The 26,476-nt window shown below is 44.0% G+C and overlaps 2 protein-coding genes across 7 annotated transcripts; one reads left to right on the forward strand and one right to left on the reverse strand.

Moving 5' to 3' along the window:
* The first annotated feature begins 580 nt into the window (after positions 1-580).
* Positions 581-6,162, forward strand: LOC311263732 (dihydrofolate reductase). The gene is made up of 6 exons (XM_084364004.1): positions 581-749; positions 2,475-2,524; positions 2,935-3,040; positions 3,161-3,287; positions 3,617-3,732; positions 5,102-6,162. Exons 1-6 carry the CDS (start codon positions 643-645, stop codon positions 5,190-5,192), a joined length of 597 nt encoding a protein of 198 aa, XP_084220130.1. The 5' UTR covers positions 581-642; the 3' UTR covers positions 5,193-6,162.
* Positions 6,163-11,223: 5,061 nt separating this feature from the next.
* On the reverse strand, positions 11,224-25,620 carry mterf2 (mitochondrial transcription termination factor 2). 6 transcript variants are annotated; one of them, XM_084363502.1, is made up of 2 exons: positions 25,587-25,620; positions 11,224-12,481 (listed from the first exon to the last, which is right to left on the reverse strand). In XM_084363502.1, the coding sequence occupies exon 2, from the start codon at positions 12,454-12,456 to the stop codon at positions 11,329-11,331; it is 1,128 nt and encodes a 375-aa protein (XP_084219628.1). In that variant the 5' UTR covers positions 12,457-12,481; positions 25,587-25,620; the 3' UTR covers positions 11,224-11,328. The 6 variants fall into 6 exon arrangements, with proteins under 6 accessions (XP_084219628.1, XP_084219632.1, XP_084219630.1 ...); XM_084363506.1 differs by lacking the exon at positions 25,587-25,620 and adding an exon at positions 15,440-15,460; XM_084363504.1 differs by lacking the exon at positions 25,587-25,620 and adding an exon at positions 14,714-14,758.
* Between the last annotated feature and the right edge of the window lie 856 nt (positions 25,621-26,476).

The raw sequence follows: 26,476 nt of genomic DNA on the forward strand, positions 1-26,476 counted from the left end.
ATTATTTTGGATCACACTACCTTGCTCTGCGTGACCTGTACATCCTGTCCATCAAGTAATGCGCATGTGCAACTCTCACCAAAGATTGAACAGAGGCGAGATGTCTCACTCTGTAGCTAAAATGGAGCGTTCAAGACACAGTGTGAAAAGAGAGGCTGCAGAAATGAACCATATGAGAAAAATAATGTGTTTTTTGAAAATGTAAGTATGTAAACCTATTCTACTAGGACCAACAAATAAAAGCATGAACCTGAAAATCATCATAACACGACCTCTTTAAATAATAATTTAATCTGTCTCACTGTATATGTATTAACAGCTGAGGGAAGTGTCATTGTCCAGGTAGACTGATCTACACTTTGTTACCTGTATAATAAAAGTGCAGTAAATCCAGCAGAATAAATAATGCCTGTGTAAACAGTGAGGACAGCCGCTCACGAGCCAGTCACGTTGCTGTGTGACGAGGCAGCCTCGGAGAGGAGGGGAGCCGCTGACTCGTGCTCAGGATGCTGGTGACCAATAGCAGCTGCCGGCCGGTGGGCGGTGATAGCTCAGCCCCAGCCTCAATAAATGGCTCCTGCACGCAGCACAGGCGCAGTCAGTCCCAGCCTGTTGATCTCGAGCTCTCCTGTGTTGCTGAAGATGGAGACGTGTCAGGACAAAGTGCAGAAGAAACCTATCCGCCTCATCGCAGCAGTCTGCAACGACAGGGGCATGGGGAAGGATGGGAAAATGCCCTGGGACATACCGTAAGATGGAAAGCATTTCTCTGTAGGATGGTTGAGACAGACTAGTTACTGTGGATGAGGATCCACATGTGTGCAGGAGGACTGTGTTTTGTCTTTCAGTCCTCTGTGTAATTTAATTTTAAGGAAAAGCTTTTAAAGGTCATGAAAGCAGAATTTATTCTGAAGTCAAATATGGAATATAATTAATAAGTTAGTCCATAAATGTGGGACTGAACCTGATGGATGATCAGTGATGGAGCGTAACTAAGTACATTTAATTAAAAGTTTGAGGTACTTGTACTTTACTTGAGTAGCCTATTTGTATTTTCTGTTTACATTTTGAAAGCAGATATTGTACTTTTACTCTGCTTCACTCATTAGATAACTTAAGTTACTTGTTTACTTTGCAGCATCAGAGAAAAATGCCACATTTTTAAATTAGTTTGTTTTATCTGTCATAAGATAATAACAAAAAACCCACTGATGTTAAGAAAAATCCACCGATAATCTGCCAGACGACTCATAGTAGACAGCCTTTACATATGTACTTTTAAATACATGCACAGTTTACATGTACTTATACTTTTGATTATCAAGTATGTTTAAAATCAGTTACTACAAGTCTTTTGAGTATAATTCATCTGGAAGACTTTTACCAAAGTAATATTTTGTGTTAACTTTTACTTGAGTATTTTGTTTTTGTGTTTTTTTAACATCACTGTGTTGATAATAAATTCTGTTTTGAGCCGAGCCTTTATTTACGTAACTTATGTGCATCACTATGTAACAGGCGTTATATAATTATATATATTTAAATATATGTTATACAATATATACAGCTGTCCTGCAGCCATGGTTACCAGCTGTAGCAGCGTTATTTTAGATCACACTACCTTGCTCAGCATGACCCGCCCTACTCTGCCTCTGATTGGCTACATCCTGCCTGTTACGTAAAGTGCATGTGCAACTCTCACCAAAGATTGAACAGAGGTGAGATGTCTCACTCCAAAACTAAAACAGAGCGTTCAAGACACAGTGTGAAAGGAGAGGCTGCAGCAATGCACCATGTCAGAAAAATAATGTGTTTTTTGAAAGTTAAAGTATGTAAACCTATTCTACTAGGACCAACAAATAAAAGTATGAACCTGAAATTAGCACAACATGACCTCTTTAAACGAGGCTTCAGAACTCAGCTGTAGTTGAAAACCAGCAGCACTTGTTTCAAAGGCAACAGTTACAAACAGTAACCTGTTATTACCTCAGTGGAAGCAGCTGGACTGCTTTTTTGTTTGTCACATACTCAACATAACTCTACAAAGGTGCAGTGAAATGCTTTGTCTGCCCCTCCAGCACTGTGCTTGACATATTAGAAATATTACACTTTAAAATGTTCAGAAGTACAGTACACGCAGCAAGAAACAGGAAAAGGAAAATGTGTGCTAAAATATGAAAGACTAGAAGGATGAAGGATCTCCTCTTCGGCCACTCCACCGAAAAGTGTAAAGGAGCCACTGTTTACATGGCTCAGATTATCAGGGTGTGGAGCGTAGTGGTGCAGTAGAGTAGTTCATGTGTAGTTATAGTAGTGGTGACTCATTTCTGTTTTGGTACGTAGCTACGTCTCATTCCCCAGAGCAATGTTTGCTCCATGTGTAAACTTTAAGCAGCAGTGCTCAGAATTAATGAGCTTAGTAACAGCCGACTGTTTTCTGCTTCATTTAATCTTGAAAATGTGACTTTTTGCAGATCTGAATTCAAGTTCTTTATGGAGACTATCACGAGGGTGTCGAGACCAGGTAACATTACGTCATCACATTATCAACACCTCATACAGGCCTGGGTATGGTTCAAAACAAAACATTGTGGGTGGGTGAAAAGTTGTCGTAGGCCGCCTCCTCTGGTCTGACACTGTCGTTCCAGTTTGACATTAAATTATTCTTTTACTGCTCAACGACTCTGAAACTCAGAGCTCACACGTGTCCTTAACGACTCTGTAAGGACACTCCCACACAGAGTTTAAAAGCCTGCAACTCACAAATGTCTTCAAGGAACCGAAACCAGTCCGGTTGCCTACGATACAGCACTTATAATTACCTGGATGACTGAGAAACCCACTCCTGTACTGTGTGCCATAAGAAGAGGTGTGAGAGCTGCAGTAGCTGAGATGTTGAGTTCAGTGTCACATATTTTCTTGTATCTGTTTCAGGAAAGATGAACTTGTTGGTCTGGGGCAGACGCTGCTTCCAACACCACCCAGATTCTACCTTCCCAATAGCCAATAGTTTGCATGTGGTGCTGAGTACGACACTGAAGTGAGTGCACACACACACACACACACACACACACACAAACAAACATCTGCATCAAAGCTACAGAGGTTTTTCATTGTCATGCTTTTATTTCCTGACGGCTGGACGTCTCTCCTCTCACAGCACAGTTCCTGATCACGCCAACTTCCTGTGTCAAGACTTTGAGAGCGCCGTCCTCCTGGCAGCCAAGCCCCCCCTCGCTGACCTTATTGAGACCATATGGATCATTGGCGGGACGCGGGTCTACGAGGTAAACTAGCAAAACAGGCACAAATGAGCTGTTGGTCACCATTGAGCTCCTTCTTAAACGGGTTTCTCCGAGTGAGATACATGAATAAAGACACAAAAATAAGCTTTAAAGACCATAAACACCTTTGCTGTGCCCTCAGAGTTGTTTTTACTTATGCATTGGCTTTCATCTCTCTACTTACCTCTCCTGTTATACTTCTTACTCCACCTTTTAAATGCAAGTTGTCTTGTGCAGCTCAGACTTCATCTGTGTTAACACTGTGCTACACTTCACATGGCAAAGCCAGGTTGTTAACACCGTTAATGTAAGCCTCTCTCGTGTATGATCAGGATGCGCTGAAGCACCCGTGGTGTGACCTGGTTTACCTGACAGACGTCATGGCAGAGTTCGACTGCGACGTCTTCTTCCCCGAGTTCGACAGAGAGCTGTTTAAATTACAAGAAAGGTAAGAAAATGGTGCTTCCTGGAAAGATAACACTCTCTGCTCAGTCTCCTCTGTCTTAAAATAAATGCATTTATTAAAGTACTGGCAAGGAAGCAAAATCTGCAGGTTTTAATGCGTCCGTATCTACCACAATAGAAACATCCTCAAAGCTAGGCTACTCCACCAGTCACACACTTGTCATTAAATGAGATTTGGATTGTTTCCACATATTTGGGATTTTTGTGGTGTAAACTGAACTCGCGTGTCAGGTGGAGCAGGTGTGAGTATTTATTATGCAGATCGATGTCTGATACCGCTGGTGTTGATGGTTTTCGTGAAAGCGATGTGAACCGTGTCCTCCGGCATTATTTGATGGTTTCACACACCTCTCCAACATCACACAGACACACTCTGTGTTCTTCAGACGGCAGACATGTCAGAGGTATACCATCGGAAATAACAAAAAAATAATATTGGAAGTAGCTGACCAGCGTCTGTCCTCGTGCTCCACAGCCGCCTGTGAAAGCTTTCTCTTGTGGTTAATTACATCCGTCTGAAGGCAGCAGGAGCGGTGCGCATTTTCAAATCGACACAACTTTACCAGAGTGAAATAAATGTCATTAAAACCACAACTCACACGTTCTACTAAGATGCATGTTCTTTGTTCGATCCGCGGGCCTCCCTTCGGGCAGCCCTACAAGACAAGCTGGTCCACAGCCGCCTACTTTCTTTACTCCCATCTGCCCCAATAAAGAGCTCCTGTCAGATCAGCCGTCAGAGCCACGCAGCGCTCTCCTCGCCCATATTATTCTTTATTAAACACAGCGTATAATCTGACAGCACAGACATGGATGTGATCTAAAACTTGATAATATCTTTCCCACAAGTCTGGATATAAAACAACGTCCCACGCCGTCTGTTCCTCTGCTCTAAACCACCCGAAATTACCGAAAATGGGCATAACCACTGTAATCTGGGTGACTAGTCTGAACCTCACCCCTACTTAGTTACTCAGCAGATGATTTATTATGAAATGTATTCAACAATGCGCTCCGTGCCGTGCTGCTGTCCCTTTGTTACAAACTAACCGTCAGCACAATGCGTGGACAGACTGCGAGGTCAGTGCTTGAAAGGATTTGCTGACATCACCGTTACCGGCTGTTTAAAGAGCAAAGTTACTTCAAATTTACTAAATATGAAAAGTTAATGAGCAAATCATGTTAAAGGTAGATTCTTACTATGTGTTTGGTAGTTTATTAATTAATGATTTGTTGTTATTGCCATTGAAAAAGTCATATTTCACCTTTCATTAAATTGTTTATCCATTAAATTCTTATATTCAGCTGTTTTCTGGCCTTTAATGAACCCGTAAAACCTTTTCTTCTTTCAGCTTTCCTGATGTACCGAGTGGAGTTCACGAGGATAACGGCATTAAGTACAAATGTCAGGTATTCAAGAGACAGACTGGTGATGCAGTGTAGACAGAAGAACACAGAAAATAAGCAAAATCACTCTTGTGTGTGATTTTTTTCTGATCGCTCGTCCATTTAGACATTTCTTTCCAAGTGTGACTGTACACGCACACTAAAACCAAAACTCACAGTCAATCTTTGTATTCAAGGAAAGCCAAAGTCTTTTTGAGAAACACAAAAACATTTCAACTTGTGTGAATGGGACCTTTGTAATCCATGAAAAACTTGAAACAGTGTGAGCACAGCCACTTTTTTTTTCGTCTATCCAAGTTTTTATGTTAAGTTACTCTTGAATTATTTCCACTGTGAGACCATATAACAACTAAGTATGAACGTTGCGAGGAACAGAAGACTCTCCACTCGCCCAGACCTGGAAAAGACACAACCCTAACCCTGCCACGAAGCTGCTGCACAGATTTCTGGAAGAGGAACCCCTTTTTTTAAAGCAGCCCAGGAGGTGGCTACACTCCTGGTGGAGTGAGCTACCAGATGACCCGGGACTGGGAGGTTCTGCCCAGAGATAGTGTTGTTAATCCAGCGGGATAAACACTGTTAAGACCCCCAATTTCTTCCCACTGGAGCAGACAAACAGCTGGCCGTGTGAGCACCTCAGAGACTGAGCGTTAGCAATATAAAGCCTTCTGTGTTGAAATGCACTGATGTCACCCGCCTGGTTTAGACTTGTTGATGAAGGTTTGTCACTGTTTGGACTCATGACTGTACCCACTGGATCCCTCAGGTCTTCTGGTGGCCGACCTGCTGTGGAAGAAACCTGTTTAGACCGGCTTTTATTTAGTGTGTGTGTTCAGACTTGCATCTTTACTATCATGTCTTATTACTTATTTTATCTCTCTGTTATTATTCTTTTAAATATTCTACTTAAACTCTTTTTAACTTCATGTTGTGTTCAGAAACTTGAAGCTCCACCTGACGTATGACTTCTATGCTATATTAATAAAGTTTGTTTAAAGTCAAACTGGTACATTTTTAATAGAAAATGACATGTTGTGAACCTCATCTACTGGTTATACGTAGTTTTTGCCACTAGATGGCGTCATATCACAGAAAACAAGAGACCGAGACATACCGAGCAACATGTCCTGGATTTTACAACCAGCTTCAACCAAAAGGCATTTTTTCTATATATTAGAGAGCTCTTTCTATTGGATACTGATGGTTTCATGGTCTTGTCACAATAAAATAATTATAATAATGGTCAAAGCACATTTTCAAACCCTTAAAGGTGCACTATGTAGTTTCTAGGAAGACATTTTAATCAGAAGAGAAAGATCTGACTGATTTATTTCATGCCTAAACAAACAGAATAATCAAACTCTTTGTTTTCATGACTGAATAAACAAACTGAGCTTAAAGGACAACACAGTGTTTATAATAATGTTTATATGTGGCGGACCCTGCCACCTTTATAGCTTCAAACAGCGTTCTTGGACCTTATTTTCCTCTGAGAGCAGCTTGTTTATTCACTTATGGAAATATAAATACTTCTCAGTTTGTTTTATTACCTCATCAATATTGTATATGTTCAAATTTTGAGTTTTAATTTCTACATAATGCCCCTTTAAATCACTGCACTGGCTTCCTGTGTGTCAGATTTTAAAATGTGATTACTTGTCTCTAAAAGCACTAAAAGGTCTTGGATCAGGATCAAAACCGAGTCTGGTGAAGCAGCTGGTCGTTTTTTTAAAAATGCAATTTAAAAAATGTGTCTTAAAGTCTTATTTTTTATGTGTTGCTATTCTCCTGTAAAGCATTTTAAACTGCCTCGTGTCTCAACGGAGCTAAACTCAGCTTGCCTCGTCGGCTGCAGTATAAAAAATGCTTTGTGTTATAACTTCCTACACTTTAAGACAAACTCATTCACCTACAATACACCCGAACATAAAGGGTAAAAGCTTTATACTGTGAAAAATCCCAGTACACTGAGGAAAGTACAGGGCTGTCGACTGTGGAGATGAGACAATGAGGCTTTTCTCGCCGCAGACAGTTTTGACTTGTCGTAGCAGGAACCAGACAGACGCCGTTAACAATGGCTCTGTTTAATTAAAGAGTTATCAGTTATTGTTTTATCACTGAGACATGTTGGCACGCCTCCTGTGATCAGATTTCCCGTGATTTCAAAAGAAACATTTGTCTGAGTCTCCAGGACGAGCTGCTTTAATGGTCGATGACATTATAAAAGACGGAGTGACACGACCGTCCATCCTCACAGACCTCCCCTCACCACGAGGCAAATCACCAGCAGTGACAGATGAGCCTTTGTGAATCTGAGATGCAACATTCAATATAGGAGGTTGTTTAGCTTTGGTGCGTTCAACGTCCATCAAAGTGACATTTATTTCTCACCCTCAGCTTGTAGAGGATATTTGTGTTATGTCATCGGGGCGCAGGTTGGAGTCTCTACTGAGAGATAAGTAATTATAACAGAAAGCAAACTTTCTGGTGTAGGTGGGGAGAGAAGAGTTGAGCTGAGTGCAAACTGACATCCCACACTGGAAATATTACGATAAAGGGAAGGAACACCAGAGCAATAACAATATATATATAAATATATGTGTGTATATGTTTATTTTCCTCCTATATTAGCTGCTTTTAATCAAATGCTTCTAAATTAAAATACCAGATCTTGACCTCAAAGGATAAGTTCACCCATAAATGAAAACTTAAGTCATAGTCGCTGCTGAGCTAAAAGCTTCTGAAGTGGGTGCACAAGCTCCACTGTGTGTCAACGATGCAAATAACATCTTTTCACATCAGGTTAGGATCCAGGAGCTTCCAGAGAGTTGGATCACGCTGGACGAGCTGTATGGAGCCATTTAGTTTAGGAGCTGCAGAGCTGTTTTGCTGTGAAGCTCCAGAAATGTTGTGTGGTCTACGAAACTTCTACTTTCCATCAGCATGTTGTGAGTAGATAAACACTGAGTTTTAGCTCTTGGGTGAACTTATCCTTTAACTTACATTGACTTTAAAAGAAAAGATTATTTACTGCTGCAGCGGTCGCCCGTTCTCTGGCTGCAGCTGGAAATCATAGCTTTTAATTGCAGATGTCATCTGTTTCTGGTGAGATAGGACCCATAAAAGCAAAGAGTTGAGCGTGGCTAATATCAACCAGTGTCATGTTTGAAATGAAAGAGGACGATTTATACTCCCTCCTATTAACCTCCCTGGCTTGTCTGTGTAATTCAAGAAGCGCGGCGCGGGGCCGACAGGGGACGAGAGGACAGCGGGTAAGAAATAGAGGTGACTCGCATGTAGTCACCTGAGGCCTTGTCTCATCTGCCTCACCTTGATCCATCCTGATTAACTCCCTGTATTTATTACTCGGCGCCACTGAGAGCTACACGCTTGCAACATGATGAATTAAAGGAAAAGTCACAGATGTCTGTGTAAAATTAGGAACCTTCAGCACATCAGCTGCAGCACTTGAGGTACTGTCGTCGGCCCTCGGGGGGCTCCGTGTCGAGAATGGTCTGGAAAATGAGCACGAGTCAAGCATCCATCTGCAGAGCTCACATTCATTACCAGATGCACTCACTTTCGCATCATCTGCCCAGTGGCTATCGCCATGACTACAGAGCCATGCTGAGTGATGCAGCAGATGGGGAGTAGAAGTTGTTAATGTATATGACTCCCCCCCCCTCAGCCTCTTCCTCCATCCTCCTCCTCCTCCCTCTGGACACACAAGTCCTCTCTCTCTTTGTTGTGACCCCCTCGTCCACATTACGCCAGCGAAGGAACCTTCAGGCATAAAGTCATGACTTCATTAGCCGGGACGCTCGCTCCCATTACAAGGCCAAAAAAAGCATGTTTGAAGGGCTTTTTGCTGGATCTGAAACATTAAGACACACTCACAACGAGACAGGGGGGACATTATAAAAAACGCCGCTCTCGGTTTAGACAAAGCTCAGAAAGATTGTATATTGATTTTGTAGCTTATACAAATATATGTGGGCACGAATCCAAAAGCAGCCCTTTTTTTTAAAACCTCCGTATGACGCACACAGACATGAAAACCTTATTAATAAAGCCAAACATAATGGAAAATCTATTTTGCATAAATGAACTGAAACTTCTTTTTGAACAAAGACTGCAGAGTGCCTTCAAATAAAGCACTCCCAATCCAAGTGAAAGGACTTTTCTTTTTTTTTGTCATCCCAAAGTGTGGGCGCATTTGAATCCATTTGAAATGATAATAAAGTGACAATTCTGCAGGAGAATAACTTATAATAAAGTGTCTCCATCTGTAAAGAAACAATACAAATCTCAGCCGCAGTCAGATTTCCTCCCTGAGGGGAACACTTGTGCTGCCAAGAACAGAGTACGAAAATGAGACACTTACGCCGGCTGTAAATAAAACGCTTTGAAAAGCCTTGTTTGTCTTCGCTTATAGTCAGAAATGCGTTTGACGGACGAGCCGGCACATCCGTCTGTGCGGTTATGTCGTGAGGTGTTTTATGTGACGTTAACTGTGATGAGGGAAGTTGTAAATAAACAGGAATAAATCCTCTATTTGGCAACGGACGAGCATTAAGCACGACACTAAGATGCCGTTACATTCGTCTCACTTTCTGATATCACTCCACCCTCGTCGTCTCTTACAACATGAATTTACACCTGCGATAAAAGTGTGCTGCTCTTCACGTGTAGCGCCGTCAGACTCCCTGATAAACAGGAAACTACAAGTACATTTTTGCACTTGGTGTTTAGGGTTACACTCATCAGAGGGAGTTCCTCGTTTGAGCACGTAAAGGAAAAACAGACTTTCAGCCCGTCTTTGTTAAATCTTGCATTTTGGGGTTTCTTTTTCCCCCAGTCAGTTAAGTTTAACTCAGGCACCCTGACTGTTGAGATTCACTGTCAAGTTCACCGAGGAGCTGCACAATATATCGTTATATCATCGAAAAGTCTCATCACAGAATGTGCAGTCGAGTAAGCAGAGGTGGGAAGTAACATACTCAAGATTTTTCAGGAATCTGTAATTTTCTTGACAACTTTTGACTTTTCCTCCCAACATTTAAACACAAATATCTGAACTTTCTACACTTGTTTTAATTTTAATGCATTTGAGGGGAAATACTGATTTTCTTTCTTTGCATCATTGCACACAGGAGAAAAGGCGTGTAAGTGTCTCGTATCTGCAGAGAGTTTCTTAATTTCTCACTTTGTTGCTGCTCGGGACGCTTGACCAACCCAAAATGTGGCTATTCGACATCCTGGGAGTCTTTTATGCAAGTATCTGTACTTCGACCTGAGTGTGCATTTACCACCCATCCAAGTAAAGCAAACCAGCTCAGACATGCTCAACAAAACTCAACACAGTTCTCATTTTCCATGACTCATCTACAAGAGCCAGCTGCCTAATATAACCTAATTTAATCTGATTTAAGGGTTGTTTGGTATATTGGAGTTTGTTGCTTGTGAGTGCAGGCTGTGTGAACCTCGATCATTCTTAATCTTGTGGCGGTACTGGCTGTAAATTGCTTACAGGCCAAATACAAACGAAAAACATGTAAAACTAGGGGAACGCCCAGTGTCCACTGCTGGGACAATGAACAATAAACAAATGCCTCTTCCCGCTATAATAAATAAATGTGCTCCTACAAGCCCCAGGGAAATAAAATGGTAAACTGAAGGTGTAAAGGGGCTGTAGGGTTTTAAGGGGTACCCCAAAGAGCTTCAGACTGGGTCAGGGGCAGATTCAGTATGAGGGTGAGAGCCCCCGGGGGCCATTTCCCGCCTCTTTTAAGCCTGTCGTCACACCAAACAAAGAAAAATAGCAAGTCAAACGATTTGACTGCTACAATCTATTTATCAAACAAAGCAGGGCCTGTGGTTGTTTGATAAAATGCACTTCCAAACAAAAATCACCCTAAACACTCCAGAATGATTAATTCTTTCCAAATATACTGTAGGTATTTAAGTTATCTGGAGAAATTCTTGTTTTTTTTTCATATAACAATATACAGACCGCAGAAAACTAAAATATTGCGATGGCAGTTGATTATAAATGAAATGCTGATCGTAAGAGCACCTTTAGACACTTTAATCGGATGCTGATATAAATAATCAGGACAGTAAACATCCAGTTACAGCTGTCATTCACTTGCATTAGTCCACACAGCCTCTGTCAGTCATCTACCCTTAGAGGGGCAACAGGGTTAAAAAGTGGTCTCTCTCTGCGCAGCTGTAGTTTTCCACAGCTCACCTCAAAGTCCTTCTTAGTGCCATTCAGGACCTGCAGGCTGCCTGTCCTTATGTCATAACCGTGCGCCCTCAGTCGCTGGATGCGGTAAGTCACTATCTGAGTGGTCAGCTCTAAAACAGTCGGAGTCTTTATGATTTGAGACATGCTGATCCCGGCGCTGAGGAGGCCCGTAATGCGCTCAGCCAAAATAGCTTCAGGGTAGTAAAGCACAGCCGGGCAGTTGAGGACGATGTCCCGCAGCTCCGCCTCGGAGCAGCCCAACATGTCCTGGGAGTATGCCAGGGTGAGCTGCATGCTGTCCGGGTTCAGCTCGGTGACGAAGCCCCTGAGTTTGGAGAGGAGGCGGAGGAGCTCTGCCGTGCTGAAGCCTTTGTCTTTCAGGAAGAGCAGGTTCTGTCTCAGCACCTCGGGAGGTTTGAGGAGGACAAACGGGTTCTGACTCAGCAGCTTCTGAAGCCAGATCTTCATGTTGTCCTCCTCTCCCCCAAGCTCCTGATAGGCCTGCTGGAGCGTACGCACCATCACCTCGTTCTGCTCCACAGGCCGGCTGAAGCTCTGCGGAGCGCTGGCCATGAGCTTAGTGATGATTCGCTTGTTGAGGTTTAAGCTCTGGAAGAAAGCGATGTTGTTCCGCTGGTTGTCATGGTGGCTGGAGGAAGTGAAGAAGGAGGCCGGAAATTTCTCGATGATGCCAACCAGCTCCCTCTGGTTTGGGCACACGGACATCCACAGCTCCCTCTGGGTCTGCATCTGCTCTGGGAGACAGAGGACCGCCTCGGGGTGATCCGTTAAGATCCGAGCCACGATGGAGCCCGAGGCTCCCATGTCATTCAGGAGCCCAGCTACCTCCTTTGTGTAGGCTGGACTCTGATGCAGGACCCATCCTTTAAGTTTTCGGATCTTCTGGATGTCCACAGAGAGACCATAGAGATCCTCAACTGTCTGCTGGTTCTCTGTGGAGCTCAGGCTTGCACATGGCCTTAGGTTTAGAGGTAGAGCTGGGACACGTTGGCACCGGAGGCACAGGGACGTCGCGATCAAGCGCAACATTGATGCAAAGTCCTGAGGCGGTCACCTAAAGGGGCGGGAGAAGAAGAAAGTGCAGTGGGTGACAACCAAGCAGACACAGAACATACCTACTTACTAAAAATACCTGCTTCACCTTGATAAGTAGCAGAGAGAGCTGGATAGTGAAAGCTTGAGCAGACTGCTGCACAGTAGCACTCCCAGTTCTACTGCTCATCAAACAATAATGTGATAGTAGCAGCTGTGGTGAGGCTCTGCGAGGCTGGAGGGCAGTCATGAGGTCCTATCCGGACCGGAGACTGACAACCATGACTCTTCTTTATCTTATTTGTTCCACTGGTCAAATAATTAACATGAAGTATCTTCCGAACATCGGGCACAGCCAGAGGTTATTTTCGAAGCTTCCTGTTGACTTGTCACTGAGCCACACAATCAGGAGGCAAAGTGAATTTCAACTTGAAACAGAGCAGCGATTCTTCATAGCTCCTTCCACTCTTGAACAAGTATTGGCAGAACACTGACAGAAATACGACTTCATTTTGCATTTTCCATCAGAAACCCTGATGACTGCACCCTGTATTATTTTCAAACTAACACGCCGTAAGTAAATCGATTAAAAGCACTTTGTAATTTAATCTCCTTGCTTTAATAAAGTGCACCCAGTTGCTGTTTCTGTGAAGTCACTCATCACAGCCTTTCCACCTGAAAAGAGGATTATGGTTATCCTGCACATCTGCTGACAGATGTTACACAGGGGGAACGTGGGAAAGCATGAGCTAACTTGCTGATGCACTGAAACATGAGTCACAGTCAGTGAGCCGAGCACTATCAGATAACACGTTTGAAAGCATAATAAGGGCATAATTAGTCACATTAGTGCGTTTTATTCGTGCTGAGCAGAGGGACTTGTTGTCAACGATTTCAAAATAAAAGTCCTCTCGCATCCAGTCCGGTATTTTAATTGAAGGAGCATGCTATCTGCTTAGCATGCTAGTTGGCTAACAAGAACAGCGAGACAGGAGCAGTACGGCTTCACCACATGATGTGACTCAGCCCCGTGATTTAACTCGATTGCCGCCACTTACTGCTGACGGCAGTTTGTAAATATGCGCACAGTTTAGCGAATATATCGACATTTCTGTTATGAAATCAGTTACCTTTAGCAGCGGTCAGCGGATGTGACGTGTTGTTATGGAACTGATTTCTTCTTCTACGGCTGGACGATGTGTTGTCGTGCGCGCCACAGCGACACGCCGCGGCGGAGAGCGGTACTGCAACGCAGCGCAACTAAGCACTTGCAGCTCAAATGTGACCTGAAATAACTTTGATTTTATGTTTTTCTGCGGGGGAAAAACATTTTTTGGAGCAGAGCGTAGACATGCGAGCGTTATGTGATTTTTTTAATGCTCCCATTGCCTCTATTTCTTTCCTCTTTTCAAAAGCCCTGCTCTTTTATTGCAGCCCATATGTCCAGTAATTAAATAATTTTGGCAAAAATCTGTATCTCAAACAGCAGTTGGTTCGCCTCCAAACCCCGCAGCATACGGGGCCCTGATGAGTGTAATCAGCGCTGGGGCTGAATTGGACCGAACACACGGAGAGTTTTCTCGCAGTTGGTGCTTAATCATGATGCTTGATCACCAGCCCTGCAAGCTGTTCCCTCCACAGCACTGAAGCTGCTGCTGCTGAGTGGGTAGCTGGGTTCATTATAGTTTATGTACTAGTAAACAGATGATGTGTCTCAAAGGGAAACAGGTTGGTGCTTCTTTCTTTTTTTTAATGCCCATATGTTGACGGGAGTGAGCCGGTCATCAGAGTGCACTGATGCTGTTATATTGTTGTTAACAGTATTATCAGTTTTATTAGCAAAATGCACAAAAGCACAACACATTTACAAACAACAACTGTTTCAGTTAGCAATTAAACCGTCTCTCAGAAGGATCGTGTCCAAAAGAGAGAGACATGCATTTGTGTGTCATGGGAAGCAGCTTTCTCTCTAGAGGGAAGCAGGCATATAAAATAACATGTGGGCCTGCAGTGTAAACAGTGTCGTTCCCTCTTTTTCCATTGGCAGTCAACCTGTTAACTGTATCCCTGGCATTTATCAAAGGTTGGAGCAAAGTCACGCAATCGGTATCCACCCTGCGTTGCTACAATGCTGCTGTGGTTTCAGCAGGAATGAGGAACTAAAATCATAAAAATTCAAAAGAAAATGGAAGAGAAAATGTCAGTGGCAGAAAAAAAAATGGGCAGACAGACAAAAATGAGTGTCAAATAATACCTAGCTGAGAATGCCAATCTGAGGAATCTTTCAATCCAAGCTGCATGATGCGTTTCATCCGATATTTTCCTTTCTCTGTGTAACACGCCTAGCCCTGATTAAAACTGCTGCATCACTCACTGTGACTATGTAATGTTTACTTACTCTCGCAAAAATTAAAAGACGTCACCAGGTTACAGAACAGTCAGTTCGGAAAACAACAGCATCAACAAGAGCCAGAAGGGGAGAGGGAGAGCTTCGGACCAGATGTTGGCGTAAAGAAGAAAACAAAGGGCAGTGAACTGGAAGAGGAAGGGAGAAGCAGTGCCACTGGGCAACACGAGCACGATATGTCACAGGCTGGCAGACCTCTTGCAGAGTTTGGAGAAGTAAAATCACAACGAGAACTTCCAGATAGCGTGTCTCTCCTTCCTCTGTCTGCTGTAAGGACCTCAGGGTGTTTTCTTACAGGCTGTAAATTTCTCTGACCTTTGCCACACTTGACCAAAAATCTTCCCCTTAAAGAAAACAAGCGTAATTTCCCTACATAATACCCAAAGTTGCCACCTGACACGCTTCATGCACGGGTGGATAAAGTACAGGGGTTTTCCCAGACAATGTGCTTGTATTCTCTGTCACCAAAACATAAACTCCAGGCGTTAATCACCTGAGAAACCGAAAGAGAGGGATAGGGAGGGACAGTGAAAACAAGAATACTTCTCGATAAGGCAGGCGTGAATCACAAACCTGCTGCCTTTGTGTCATCGATCATCGTCGTCCTTGCTGCAATAAATAAAGAAACTCTTGTTTGCATTTAACTACATTGTGTTTGTCCTGTTGTGCAACAACCTGAACGCAACACCAGTGAGAGGAGTATTGATGTATTGAGTAGTACAGTTAGCCTGGGCTATTCATTAACTGTGAGGAGCTGTTACAGTTCATCAGGTTTCATGAAGTAAGGAGTTGAACTGAATGAGCGCCTGTCTCTTTAAGGCCCTAAATACCTCGCTCCTCTGATTGGTCAGCTCACGCACGCCTGACCCAGCAACGCTAACAACTACAGAGCAGTTAATCAATTCTTATGTGACATAACTTATGCAAATGTGTGACATGGTGACGTGGTGTGATGTCACAAAGTCACCAAATTTAGGCTGAGACCACTGACGAGGCGTTTAAGGAGCAGTGTTTTCTGTGGGAGAGAGGAGTTCCCCCGTTTTTAACTTTCAAGATCTTTTACGTGCACAAGAACGTCTATAAAACACTGGAGGAAAGTAAATAAAGGAAAAAGCATAATAGGTCATCTTTAAGTTGTGTAACGCTGCTGGACTGCAGACGTCTGTGTCAGATTTTTGACTTTATGCGTGTTGTCAGCAAAAAGTCTTTTTATTTTTATTTTAGTATTAACAGATTGTGTGATTAAACACCAAAATGACAACATTTACATAAAAACACAATCATAAACATGAAACACATTTCGTCAGGATGCAAAGTGAAACATCATGAGGCCATTAGCAGCAGCACTAATGACCAGAAACGTTTCTATTTTCTAAATGTCGCTGACTTGCGGCGATCATAAAAAAACTAAAGCACAGGACTGATTCTGATTTTAAGATGATATGCCGAGCGTCACATTACTCGACTCTTGCGTAAGATGAAAGTGGATCACGCAGTTCCGTCCATTTGATGAAAAGCGAAGCCTGAATGGATCTTTTGTGCTTACTCAAAACAAATTACACAGTGATGGCTGCCAGGCAGTGGAGACCTGATGCAGATTAACTGATGCTTTTTAGATTCAGTTCAGATTAGTCCGCTCGCTGACTAAAGGCCACTGTTGCATGGGAGAGCGAATGTGTGATCATGCCTGCTCGCACGGAATCCCCATAATAACACGTGGGCACTCGACACTCCCTGTAACTGCTGTCAGACGACCTTGCGCGGCGGCTGACCACACCCACAGCCGAGGGAAAACCTGTCCGACTGCACAACAACACGGTTAATGTGCAACTCTTGAGTTTTTATCGTGAGCTGTCTCCTGGCTTTTGTTTAGCCTGATTGGTCGCCACAATCATAATGACTTTAATGACTTTGATGCCGCTCCTCCCACTCCTGTCACTCATTAACTAGGTTGACGTGTGTCTGAGTGTGTGTTAGTGTGTGTGTGTGTGTGTGCGTGCCTCACTCTGAGGCTGAGTGTGTGTGTGTCTAGGTCTGTGGAGGAATGTGAAAGAGGAGGAAACTACTATTAACTGGAGGCGGATCTACAGTGACAAATCAAAGAGGATGCATTTAACCGCTCTTACTGTAAGCAAACTTTCCACAGTGTGACAAGCACATGGCCTGGTACAGATGGACAACATGACCTCCGTCAGGTTTCTGGAGCTCCTGCTGCTCCTCCTCCTCCACCGGGTGTACAGCGAGGAGGCAGAGCCCGTGTTCAGATCCGAGGGCAGCGTTATCGAGATGGGGTACTGTTTCGGAGTGGATTACATCGTTGTTTACAGATCCACCCCGGCGGGAGACCAGCTGCTTGGCAACTCTTCAGCTGACGACCCGCCCGTTACACCTCCAGCAGACCTTCGGGGTCGCATCCGCATCAACAAAGACCAGCACCTGCTCGGCCTGCAGATCAGTGACCTCACACACGTGGACTCTGGGATTTATAGGAGGGAATGCTGGCAGAACCAGAAACTTGTCAGCCAGCACACGCAGAAGCTTTCTGTGTGTGAAGCGGAGGTTCAATCCAAAGAGATCACGGTGAAGGAACGAGGCGGATGGGCTGAGCTCCTATGCAACAGCTCTTCCATCGGCCTGGAGGGGACCTCTGTGCGCTGGTACAGTGAGATGTATCCGAATTTTCGGCCCACACTCTTCCTGGACAGCAGCGTGTCGCTGGACCCTCTGGTGGAGGAGCTGCAGGGTGGCGTTGAGGTCAGAGATAGCGGAGCGTTGCTTTTGCTCGACAACAATGTGTTAAAGAATAACCAGCAATTTTACTGCATCGTGGTCAAAGGTAAGAAGTGTCTCAGTTTCCAGGACCTGTACCTGCCTGACCAAAGTGAAAGCAGGGATGTTTTTGCCTCTCAAGGCGACAGAGTGGTGCTAAACTGCACCTGCGATGGTAACCTCCAGCACTGGGAGACACCACAGGGGCAGATCAATGGCAGCAGTAAGACGGACAATGAGATGTACATATCATTAGGTGACGATTCAGAGGACTTCTCACTGGTATTTCCTGCAGTCTCTGATTACCACAGTGGACAGTATTCATGCATCTCCACTTCTCTTGAGGTTCAGTACTCGCTGGTTGTTTGCCCCAAAAAGGAATCCCAAGAAAAAAATGCTTTTGAAGGCGGCGACGTCACGCTAGACTGTGAAGTGAGCGAAGGCGACCCCCGAAGGGTGCAGTGGCACCGGCGAACACCAACAGGTGAAAATCAGCTCATCCAAGACTCAAAGGACAAGACTGTTCCCATCCCAGAGGATCTGAGGAGCCGAGTGACTCTGTCTGAGAATGGCTCCTCGCTGAAGATCTCCCTCCTGGAGGAGAGAGATGGAGGGGTGTACTGGTGTGTTGTTTTAGCGGGCCCTCAAATAATGGATGAGGAGGAGGAGTACGCAGATGATTATACTGAAGAACCGACAGAAGATGATGATTACACCGAGGATGAAACTGTGGAAGATGACGGATACTGGCCCGATACACACAGGTGCGTCTTCAAACAGGAAACCATCTTGTACATTTTGAGCTTAAACAAGAGAATACCAGGTGTTGGTTCAGGGCCACCAGTTCCACCAGCAGCCAACCCCCCAGCCGACCCGCCACCAGCCTCTAATGTGACTGCGTACGCCGTGGGAGGTGGACTTGTTGGGCTGCTGGTGGTCGGGGCGATCGTCGCAGTGATTGTAGTAAAAAAGAGGTCAAAGGCCTCACCGAAGCAGAGAGAGGCAGCCGCGACCAGGGACATAAAAATGAACGTGGACCCAGGGTGTACTGAGAGGTTGACTCACAATGATGGATACAGCGCTTAACGGGTCGTGTGACGTCGCTCCAGGACATTTTCTATGCAACGGACATGAAACTGTGCTTTGAAACCTGCACGTAGCTGCAGCTGGATAGGGAGATCATTTAATTGGTGACTGTATTTAAACTTTCAGTTTCATGTTTATGCCGGGTTGCTCGGGACTAAAACTGGATTTCACTCAGCAGAATCTGTTAAAATGCAGTTTGACTTGTGTCTGAAAATATCAGTGTCTTCTTGTTTTTTTAAAAAGAAAGAAATGTCACACTGTCACAAAGTCTCTCCTCTGTTTTCTCTCTCTCGCTGTACTTGATTGCTCAATACCATATAGTCAGTGCAGTGCAATAAGATGATGGGAACTTATCTGATGACCTGACAGGGTGGTATGTCTGTAATGTGACATTAAATGATGACTAAAAACTGGTCAGGCTGCTCTCCTGTCAACGCGTCGCTCGGTGCCAATAAGGCAGAGCGTAACGGCCAAAATGAACCTGAAGCACCTGTCTGAAGAATCTAAACAAGAGAGAGTCATTTCACTGTGACACTGACTGTTTGCTGTGCTGCACATTGAAGTAATCAATATATGGACCTGGGTCCCTGACCAGGTTTCTCAGCCAGTCCTGTACCAAAGCTCCTGTGCTAGTGGTGTAAACACCAATGGTCTCCTGGAGCTCCCAGTCCGATCAGCTAGCTGCACGGCTAGCTGAGCTCACTAACTTAGGGCGGCTACAGTTGGTGGCAGTTCATGCGGTGATATACTGCTCCCTATTTGTTTTGAGCGTGAATTTGACAGGAGGCCAAGTGTAATAAAGTTTTTTAGAGTCATTTAGAGGCAGTGCAACAAGCTGTAAACACAACACCGGTCCTTGTGCCCTTTTGTCACCTCAGCCTGACGGAAATATCTGATTCTTTAGCTGCTAAACGCTCCAGTGAGTTCACCATGTAGTCGCTTTCTGTGTCCGTCTGCTGTTTGGTGTTGAGCAGATGGCGTACAGACGATTTTAGAGCTTTTTCACAGACAACTAAAACAGTAAAGTTGCAGGCACAGAAACCAAAACGAGTTAACAGACTCTGAAACGCACTCAGCTTGTCTTCTGATCTGTCGATATCATGGAAATGTTTATCGGTGCAGCTTTAAAGGTAATTTTAATGTTTTAATTTGGAAATAACCTCCTGAAACTATGAATCATTGTGCTTTTGAATGAGCCTTTTCATATCTCCAGAGGGAGCAGGTCCTGTTGCAGCCCAGTGTTTCCACAGCAGCCCAGAACAGACAAACCAAACAGCTTACCTCTGTTTAAAGAAGAAATGCTTCTCCTGACTTTCATCACGGAAAAATTGCCTTATTTTCGGAAAAAGATTCACAAACAGCAGCCCAAACACGTTGCACGCTTTTTCTACTTTCAAAGAAACCTTTGCTTATTATTTTTGGAATTGCTACCGAACAAAAAAAAATCAGATTTGAGTGAATTCCTCTAAAAATGAATCAGTTGCTTTTTGCAGCGTTGCATAATATAATAAAGAGAATCAGAGGATTAGACCGTCACCTCTACTTCAACGTTTCTAAAGGTTTGGTATGTGAGCAAACAAACAACACTTTGACAAATGCACATGTTCAAGTTGCATCTATCTCTTGTCCTATCTGCTAACTGCTATCTTTTTTATCAGAGTGTACCCGAGGCCGTCTCCCTGAATACTACAAACATAAGATGCAGTACTGAATCGATATCTTTCTGTAGCTGCTGAGTACTGAACAAATTTCACAGCACACTGCTGCAGAGTGAACATCGCTATTGATCCCGTGTTGCAAAATGAGATACAGTACATTAAGTAATCGTATGTATTATTGACGAGTTGACTGTGTTCATATTGATTCGATTATGCATTTTATTATGATAATATACAGTTGAGTGTGAGGGTCTGTGAGCAGCTGCTACAGTGTCAGCTGAGGAAGCTGAGCTCCTTCAAGTGTCGTTTGTGGCACATGTATTTAAATAAATACTTTTAAACTGGGATATGGAAAATGCCTCATCATCATCATCATGTCCATCTGATTATGATTTCTTTGATTAGAGGCCTACCTTACCTCCCGGCCGAGAGAACAAACGCTCGTCTCATTCTTGGATTATCCACGTAATCAGTAACGTGTTTAGCGTTAATATGCAGCGGTTTGCAGCTTGTTTTAGCTGCTGGAGGTAAAAAACGCTGAGCTCCTCCCGCAGCGAGGCCGCCGAGACACTTCTACTTCAGTCTCAGGTTGTCAGAGACGCCGGCGCTTTGGAAAAGGCTCCTGGTGCCTGACCACACTTCACAATGAGCTTCAATAATGTATGAGACAGTGTGTGCTGCCCCTGCTGATCTGACAGCATGTATCATGTTCGTCTAGACACAAGAGGAAAATTTGTATTTTATTATGTTCAGCGTGTGCTTGGAGTGGCACACAGAAGATCAGCATCACCATCATGACCCGAGGTGAATACGGTAAATCTGTCTGTCTCAGATGGCTGCAGGTTGTTACACTGACCAACACATTTGCATATATTGTTTATCACATTCATATTTTTATATCAAAAAGGTTTTCATTCATTGAACCTTAAAGGTGCAATATGTAAGAATTTTAGTGTCAAACAAAAAAAGACACATAACCGCTATGTTGCAGAGATATCTACTCAAGTTAGCATGCTAACGAGCTAGCCCTGGCCTGTTCTGTCTCCTAAAAACCACTCCGAGCTCCCAGTCTGGACTACTAACTACTATGCTAACTGTAACTGCTGTTAGCTAGTTAGCTCAGTTAGCTGTGCAGCTAGCGGTTACTATGATAATTTAACGACCACACATTTCACAAGGTGTGTAACGTCTTTCTTCAGCCTTCACGCAAGCGAAGCAATCTTAAGAGTTGACACAATGTAATTTGCACTAATTTGCTTTCTTGCTGGGAGCAATAAGATAATCAATATCAGTCTAATGTCTGTACAATACATGTGAAGCTACCAACATCAGTAATTTAGCTTCTCTTAGCATGATGCTGCTGATGATGCCCCCGTTTCCAGTCTTCATGCTAAGCAAAGCTAACTAGCTGCTGCTGAAGCTTTCATATTCACCGTACGGACATGACAGTGCCGTTAAACGTCTCATGTAAGTCGCAGCAAGAAAGTAGTTTAAAAAAAAAAGTACTATATCATCAAAACTGGACAAAAGAACATAATAAAATCAACTTCATGACCTCTAACTGTCGGCCTGCTGTAACTCTGTGGTGCTCCTTTACTTTTGATGAGGTCAAATCAGTCTGCAAATCAAAAACGTCGGCAGTAACAAGTTGCGATATTAACGAGGCTCATTATGCAAAACAAATAAAAACGCGGGGGACATTTAAGAGATGTTTGCTGCAGCAGAGGCCACTTGTGCGCTCTCGAAGATTTCCATCTTGCAGAATAATCTGGAGACGTTGTGTTTCAGCAATATTTCTCAGCTGCCAGATTCTATCACTCCCACATACTTAACCTTTCTGATCCCTGATAAATATTTATGGTCCGCAGCAGTAGGCAATAAATTCGAGGGAAGAACACAGTTTCTGTTGAGTATAAGTATTTGCTCAGCTGGTTTTATATAAAACACAATCCATCTTTGTTCTTAATTTGATTTTGTTTTGGTCCAACAGAAATCTCTCTGGAAGATTCATGAATCAATTTCTTGCTTATTTTCTGTTCTTTTTGGCATCATTTCTGTAAACAAGACAAAAATATAAACAACGCTGATGTCCTCTGTTTCCCTGCGCCGTGCTCTCCGTTATCATCGTCTTCCACTTTCACAATCCTGAGATGGGTTAAAAATAAATGGGCTGTAAAAAAAAACTAACCAATTTTATGAAGAGCATCATTTTTTGGAGAACTGATCTCTGTTATGTCAACAGTGTCATGCTTTGTCTTCAAGAATAACTTTATAATGACAAAATCTGCGATCGTAAATACTCTCAGGACAAGATGAGCCTTGTTGCTGGCGGAGGAATGAGCAGTCGGATTTAATATTGACGCACCGCCGCTAACTCGATACAAAACCAGGAACTCTCGCAGACATCTGCTGCTCGTACCTGGGAAGCATCAGAGGAATCAGATGAGTGAAGGAGACGGGAGGGAGAACGAGGATCTTACATGTCTGTCAGTTTGCTTCACATAAACTCCTTCACAGGCTTGATTGATGGAGACACAGATGTGGAAGAGGAGCAGCTGTTCGCCGCTCTCAGGTGTAATTAAGAAAAGGGCTCGGTCACACAGAAAGGCCCCCGGGAGGCCCGGCGGAGCGCAGAGGAATCAGCACGCCTCAGAGAGCGGCGAGATCCGGCAGCAGGCTTCCTTCAGCTTGTTACAGTGAGAGACTTTAAATGGATCAGCTTAATTGTCGAGGCATCTCTCAGACCATCTGTGTGTGTGGGAGGGCGTGCTCGAGCTCCGTCTCTGCTGTGTGTGTGTGTTTGAGCTGAAGCAAACTGAGCTGTCGCAGTGACGGAGCAGAAATCTGAAGTTAGAAAAAAAAAAAATAATCAATGAAATCAGCCAGGAAATTGTGTTTAGACAAGTTGTTACTCTGAGTCTCTTGTGTTCACTTGGGCTCGAAGAACTTCTGCAGAGCACACCGAGGTGTCTGACTAGACTCCCAATGTGAGGATTATCTAAAGTTTTCTCACACACGCACTAGACAATGTCTCACCAATGCAACAATCAAAATCGCAGCTGGCGGATGTTAACATGATCCCTCCTTGGCTCCCCTCCCTCGCTCCCAGGGCGCCTCTTTCTGTCCGATCAGGAGGCCATGTTCTGTGGATTCAGCACGTCGGCTCGCTGCTCCCTGGTGGCTGCCGGGCTGAGCCTGCTGTGGCCCGATCTGCTGTAATTTGCCAGGCCTATTACTCCCACAAATGCGATGGCTGCGAGTCCTGAGAGTGTGAAACAGTTGGTGGGATAAAGAGATAGAAAGAGGAAGAGAGCGGGGTACCTCGCTGTTGCCGGCGTCCAGCCGCAGAGCCTGAAAGCGTGCGATGCGTCGCGCTAATGGCACCAATTATGCACCGGAGAGCACCGCTGATGGGCTGGCTTCACAGCCAAAGTGCCGAGGAAAAAAACAGTAGCAGAGCGAGGCCTTCGGGTCCAAAAACAAACCCGCAAAAAAATAAAAAAGGAAATCAGATTCAGAGACAGGAGGGAGACGAGCCACTTGGGACTTTTCTGTCCTAATAGCGCGCTGCTTGCTACCCAGACATGTGGAGGTGTCTGGTTGGATCGCAGCCATGCAGGAATTTATGTCTGTTATTTTCAGAGGGGAAATCCAAGCGAGACCAGGACCAATCAAACGCTCTCAATAAAACTGACTTCCCCTCTGGAAGTCTCAAAGGCTTTCAGTGGATTTGATTTGAAGTCTATAACCTAGAAACTAGTGGGCGTGAGGCTGAGATGTTGTGATACTCGCTCTCCATCAGATTGTAAGACTTCAACTCCCCCGTGTGATCAAACTGTCGGGGGAGGCAGGAGGTGCGCCACAAGCAATCATTCTGCTTTTTAAATCCCCTGGTGTGATTGTGATCATTCTGTGATGTTTACAAGCAAAAAGGAGTTTATCCGGCTTTTTATGAGTCATGTGTGAAGCTTCTCGCAAGCAGGAAAAACAACCGGGCAGACATGAAAATGCTTCTTGTGTAACTGTCTTGGCGTATGAGGAGGAGAAGGATCGTCGATGGAAGTCTTGACGGGTGTCGGGAGAAAAACTTTAAAGCCAGGAGAAAGTTTTAATTTCACCGTATGGTGTTCAGCTGGCCGCGTGCATGCAGCAGATGATTACAACACAGCGGGGCTTTTTCGACAAACACGACAGCAGAGCCGACTTGTTCACTCATGTGCAGATGAAATAAATAAAAAAAAAAAAAAAAAACGTGGGTAGACGGGGGGAGTGAAAATGAGACCATCTATATTCAAGAGATCTCTCGTTCAAAAACAATCACAAGACGGCGCATCGTGGATGCGAGCCGGCGCAGCCACACCTTTGATGCACAGATGGTGTGTGTAAACTTCCTCCTTCCTCTCTGCTGTAATCTCTCATCCCTCACGTCCCACATTCATCCTTTCCTCTCATCATCTCTCGTGTCACTCAGCAGATTTCTCTCTCTCTGCCAGCAGCGACGCACCTCGGCCTCGCAAACCCCCTAAATCTAATAAATGAAGGCTTTTTTTAGCGAAATTGGCGCGCGTGGCGGGAACACCACGACTGGGTAAATGTTAGTTGAAAGATTTTTTTGGTTTATAAAGACGGGGCTGCTGGAGCCGTCACAGAAAACAGGCAGCGGTGGGGATTGTCTACGGATGATACAAACTTACGCCCGGATGATCCTTGATGTCTCCCTGAAACGGCTCGCTGAACACTGAACCGAGGGCGAGGCCGGTCAGGAGGTTCTGTTGGGCTTCAGAACAACAAGCAATCACACAAAGTCTGTGATTGGGGTCAATTCAATCACGACCTCCCATTAACAGTCAGGAAATATGAGGCAAGAGGAAACGCAGAGCGTGGGCTTTCTCCGAGTTCATATCCCGTTTATACTCTGATCATTTCATTATTGAGGGAAATAGTTTTGACATTTTGGGTCTCGGGAGCTTCAGATGAGATCATTGGTACAAGTGTACAGCAAGCAGCCTCGCTAACGTTAGCATGAAGATGAACAACACGTATTACATAAAGCGTGTACCACATGTACCACTTGTTGAACCACATTTCCACCATTTAATTTGCAGACATAAATAATCCTATGCTTACGTTCTGTATTTTATTTTGGTACCTCTCACAATAGATATTTGTTCAGTAGATAATATAATTTAATCTTGTTTTGTACTTACCAAACCTACCACATGTCCCCGGGGCTAAAAGGAGGGAAAAACGTCTCCTCTTCCTCCTTTTATACCATCATTGATGATGTCAGCGGGAGAAACCAAGTCCAGGGGGGTGGTGTGGTGTTAGTTAATTTAATTGTTTCTGATAAACCGGGTTAAGTTGTTGTTCAGCACCAACTTAACCTTAACTTAATGTCAGCTGATTGGCGGTCGAGATGAGAGTATGTGAGATGAAATATGTGGATTTAATGAATGTTGTGAATGACTCACCTGTTTGCAGGGAAGGCAGGTGCACCTGTTCACTGGGACAGGTGCACCTGTTCACTGGGACAGCCCAGAGTCTATATAAGCAGACTGTCTGAAGCTTTTCAGGTGGGAGGACGTGACGTGGAGCCAATTACACATGAGTTGAGTTTGAATTATCATAAGTTTGCCAACGTATGTATTTTGTTTTTGTAAATAGTTTGTCTTTCCACGTGTAATATTGTAACACTTTTAAATAAAACCACCTTATGGTGCTGAAACAACGTTGCCTGAGCCGCTCTGGTCCCACATCATGGATTTTAGCTTTTAGCCTAGCAGCTGCAGTGAAGCTTTTGGCTTTAAGAAGTGTGTAAATAACGTCTAATCAAATTAATTTGGGGTCCTCGGGCTTCTGGAGACTTGGATTAGGTTTTCTTTGTTTTTTTATTTACAGTTTATAACGAGTCCCCAGCTACTTCAGCTGTGTCGGAGGAACGCTGCAACACTGTTTTGCTGTGAAGCTCCAGAAACTTTCCATCAGCACGAGGTTATGAAGAGGTGATGATGAACTTATTCTTTAACGTAAGTTATATATCATTTGTTTAATCCATGTTAACATCCAAGTGAAAAGAAAACAGCATTTCACTTTTTTG

Source organism: Pagrus pagrus (assembly GCF_965226575.1).
Source record: "Pagrus pagrus genome assembly, chromosome: 10".
Lineage (NCBI taxonomy): Eukaryota > Metazoa > Chordata > Actinopteri > Spariformes > Sparidae > Pagrus > Pagrus pagrus.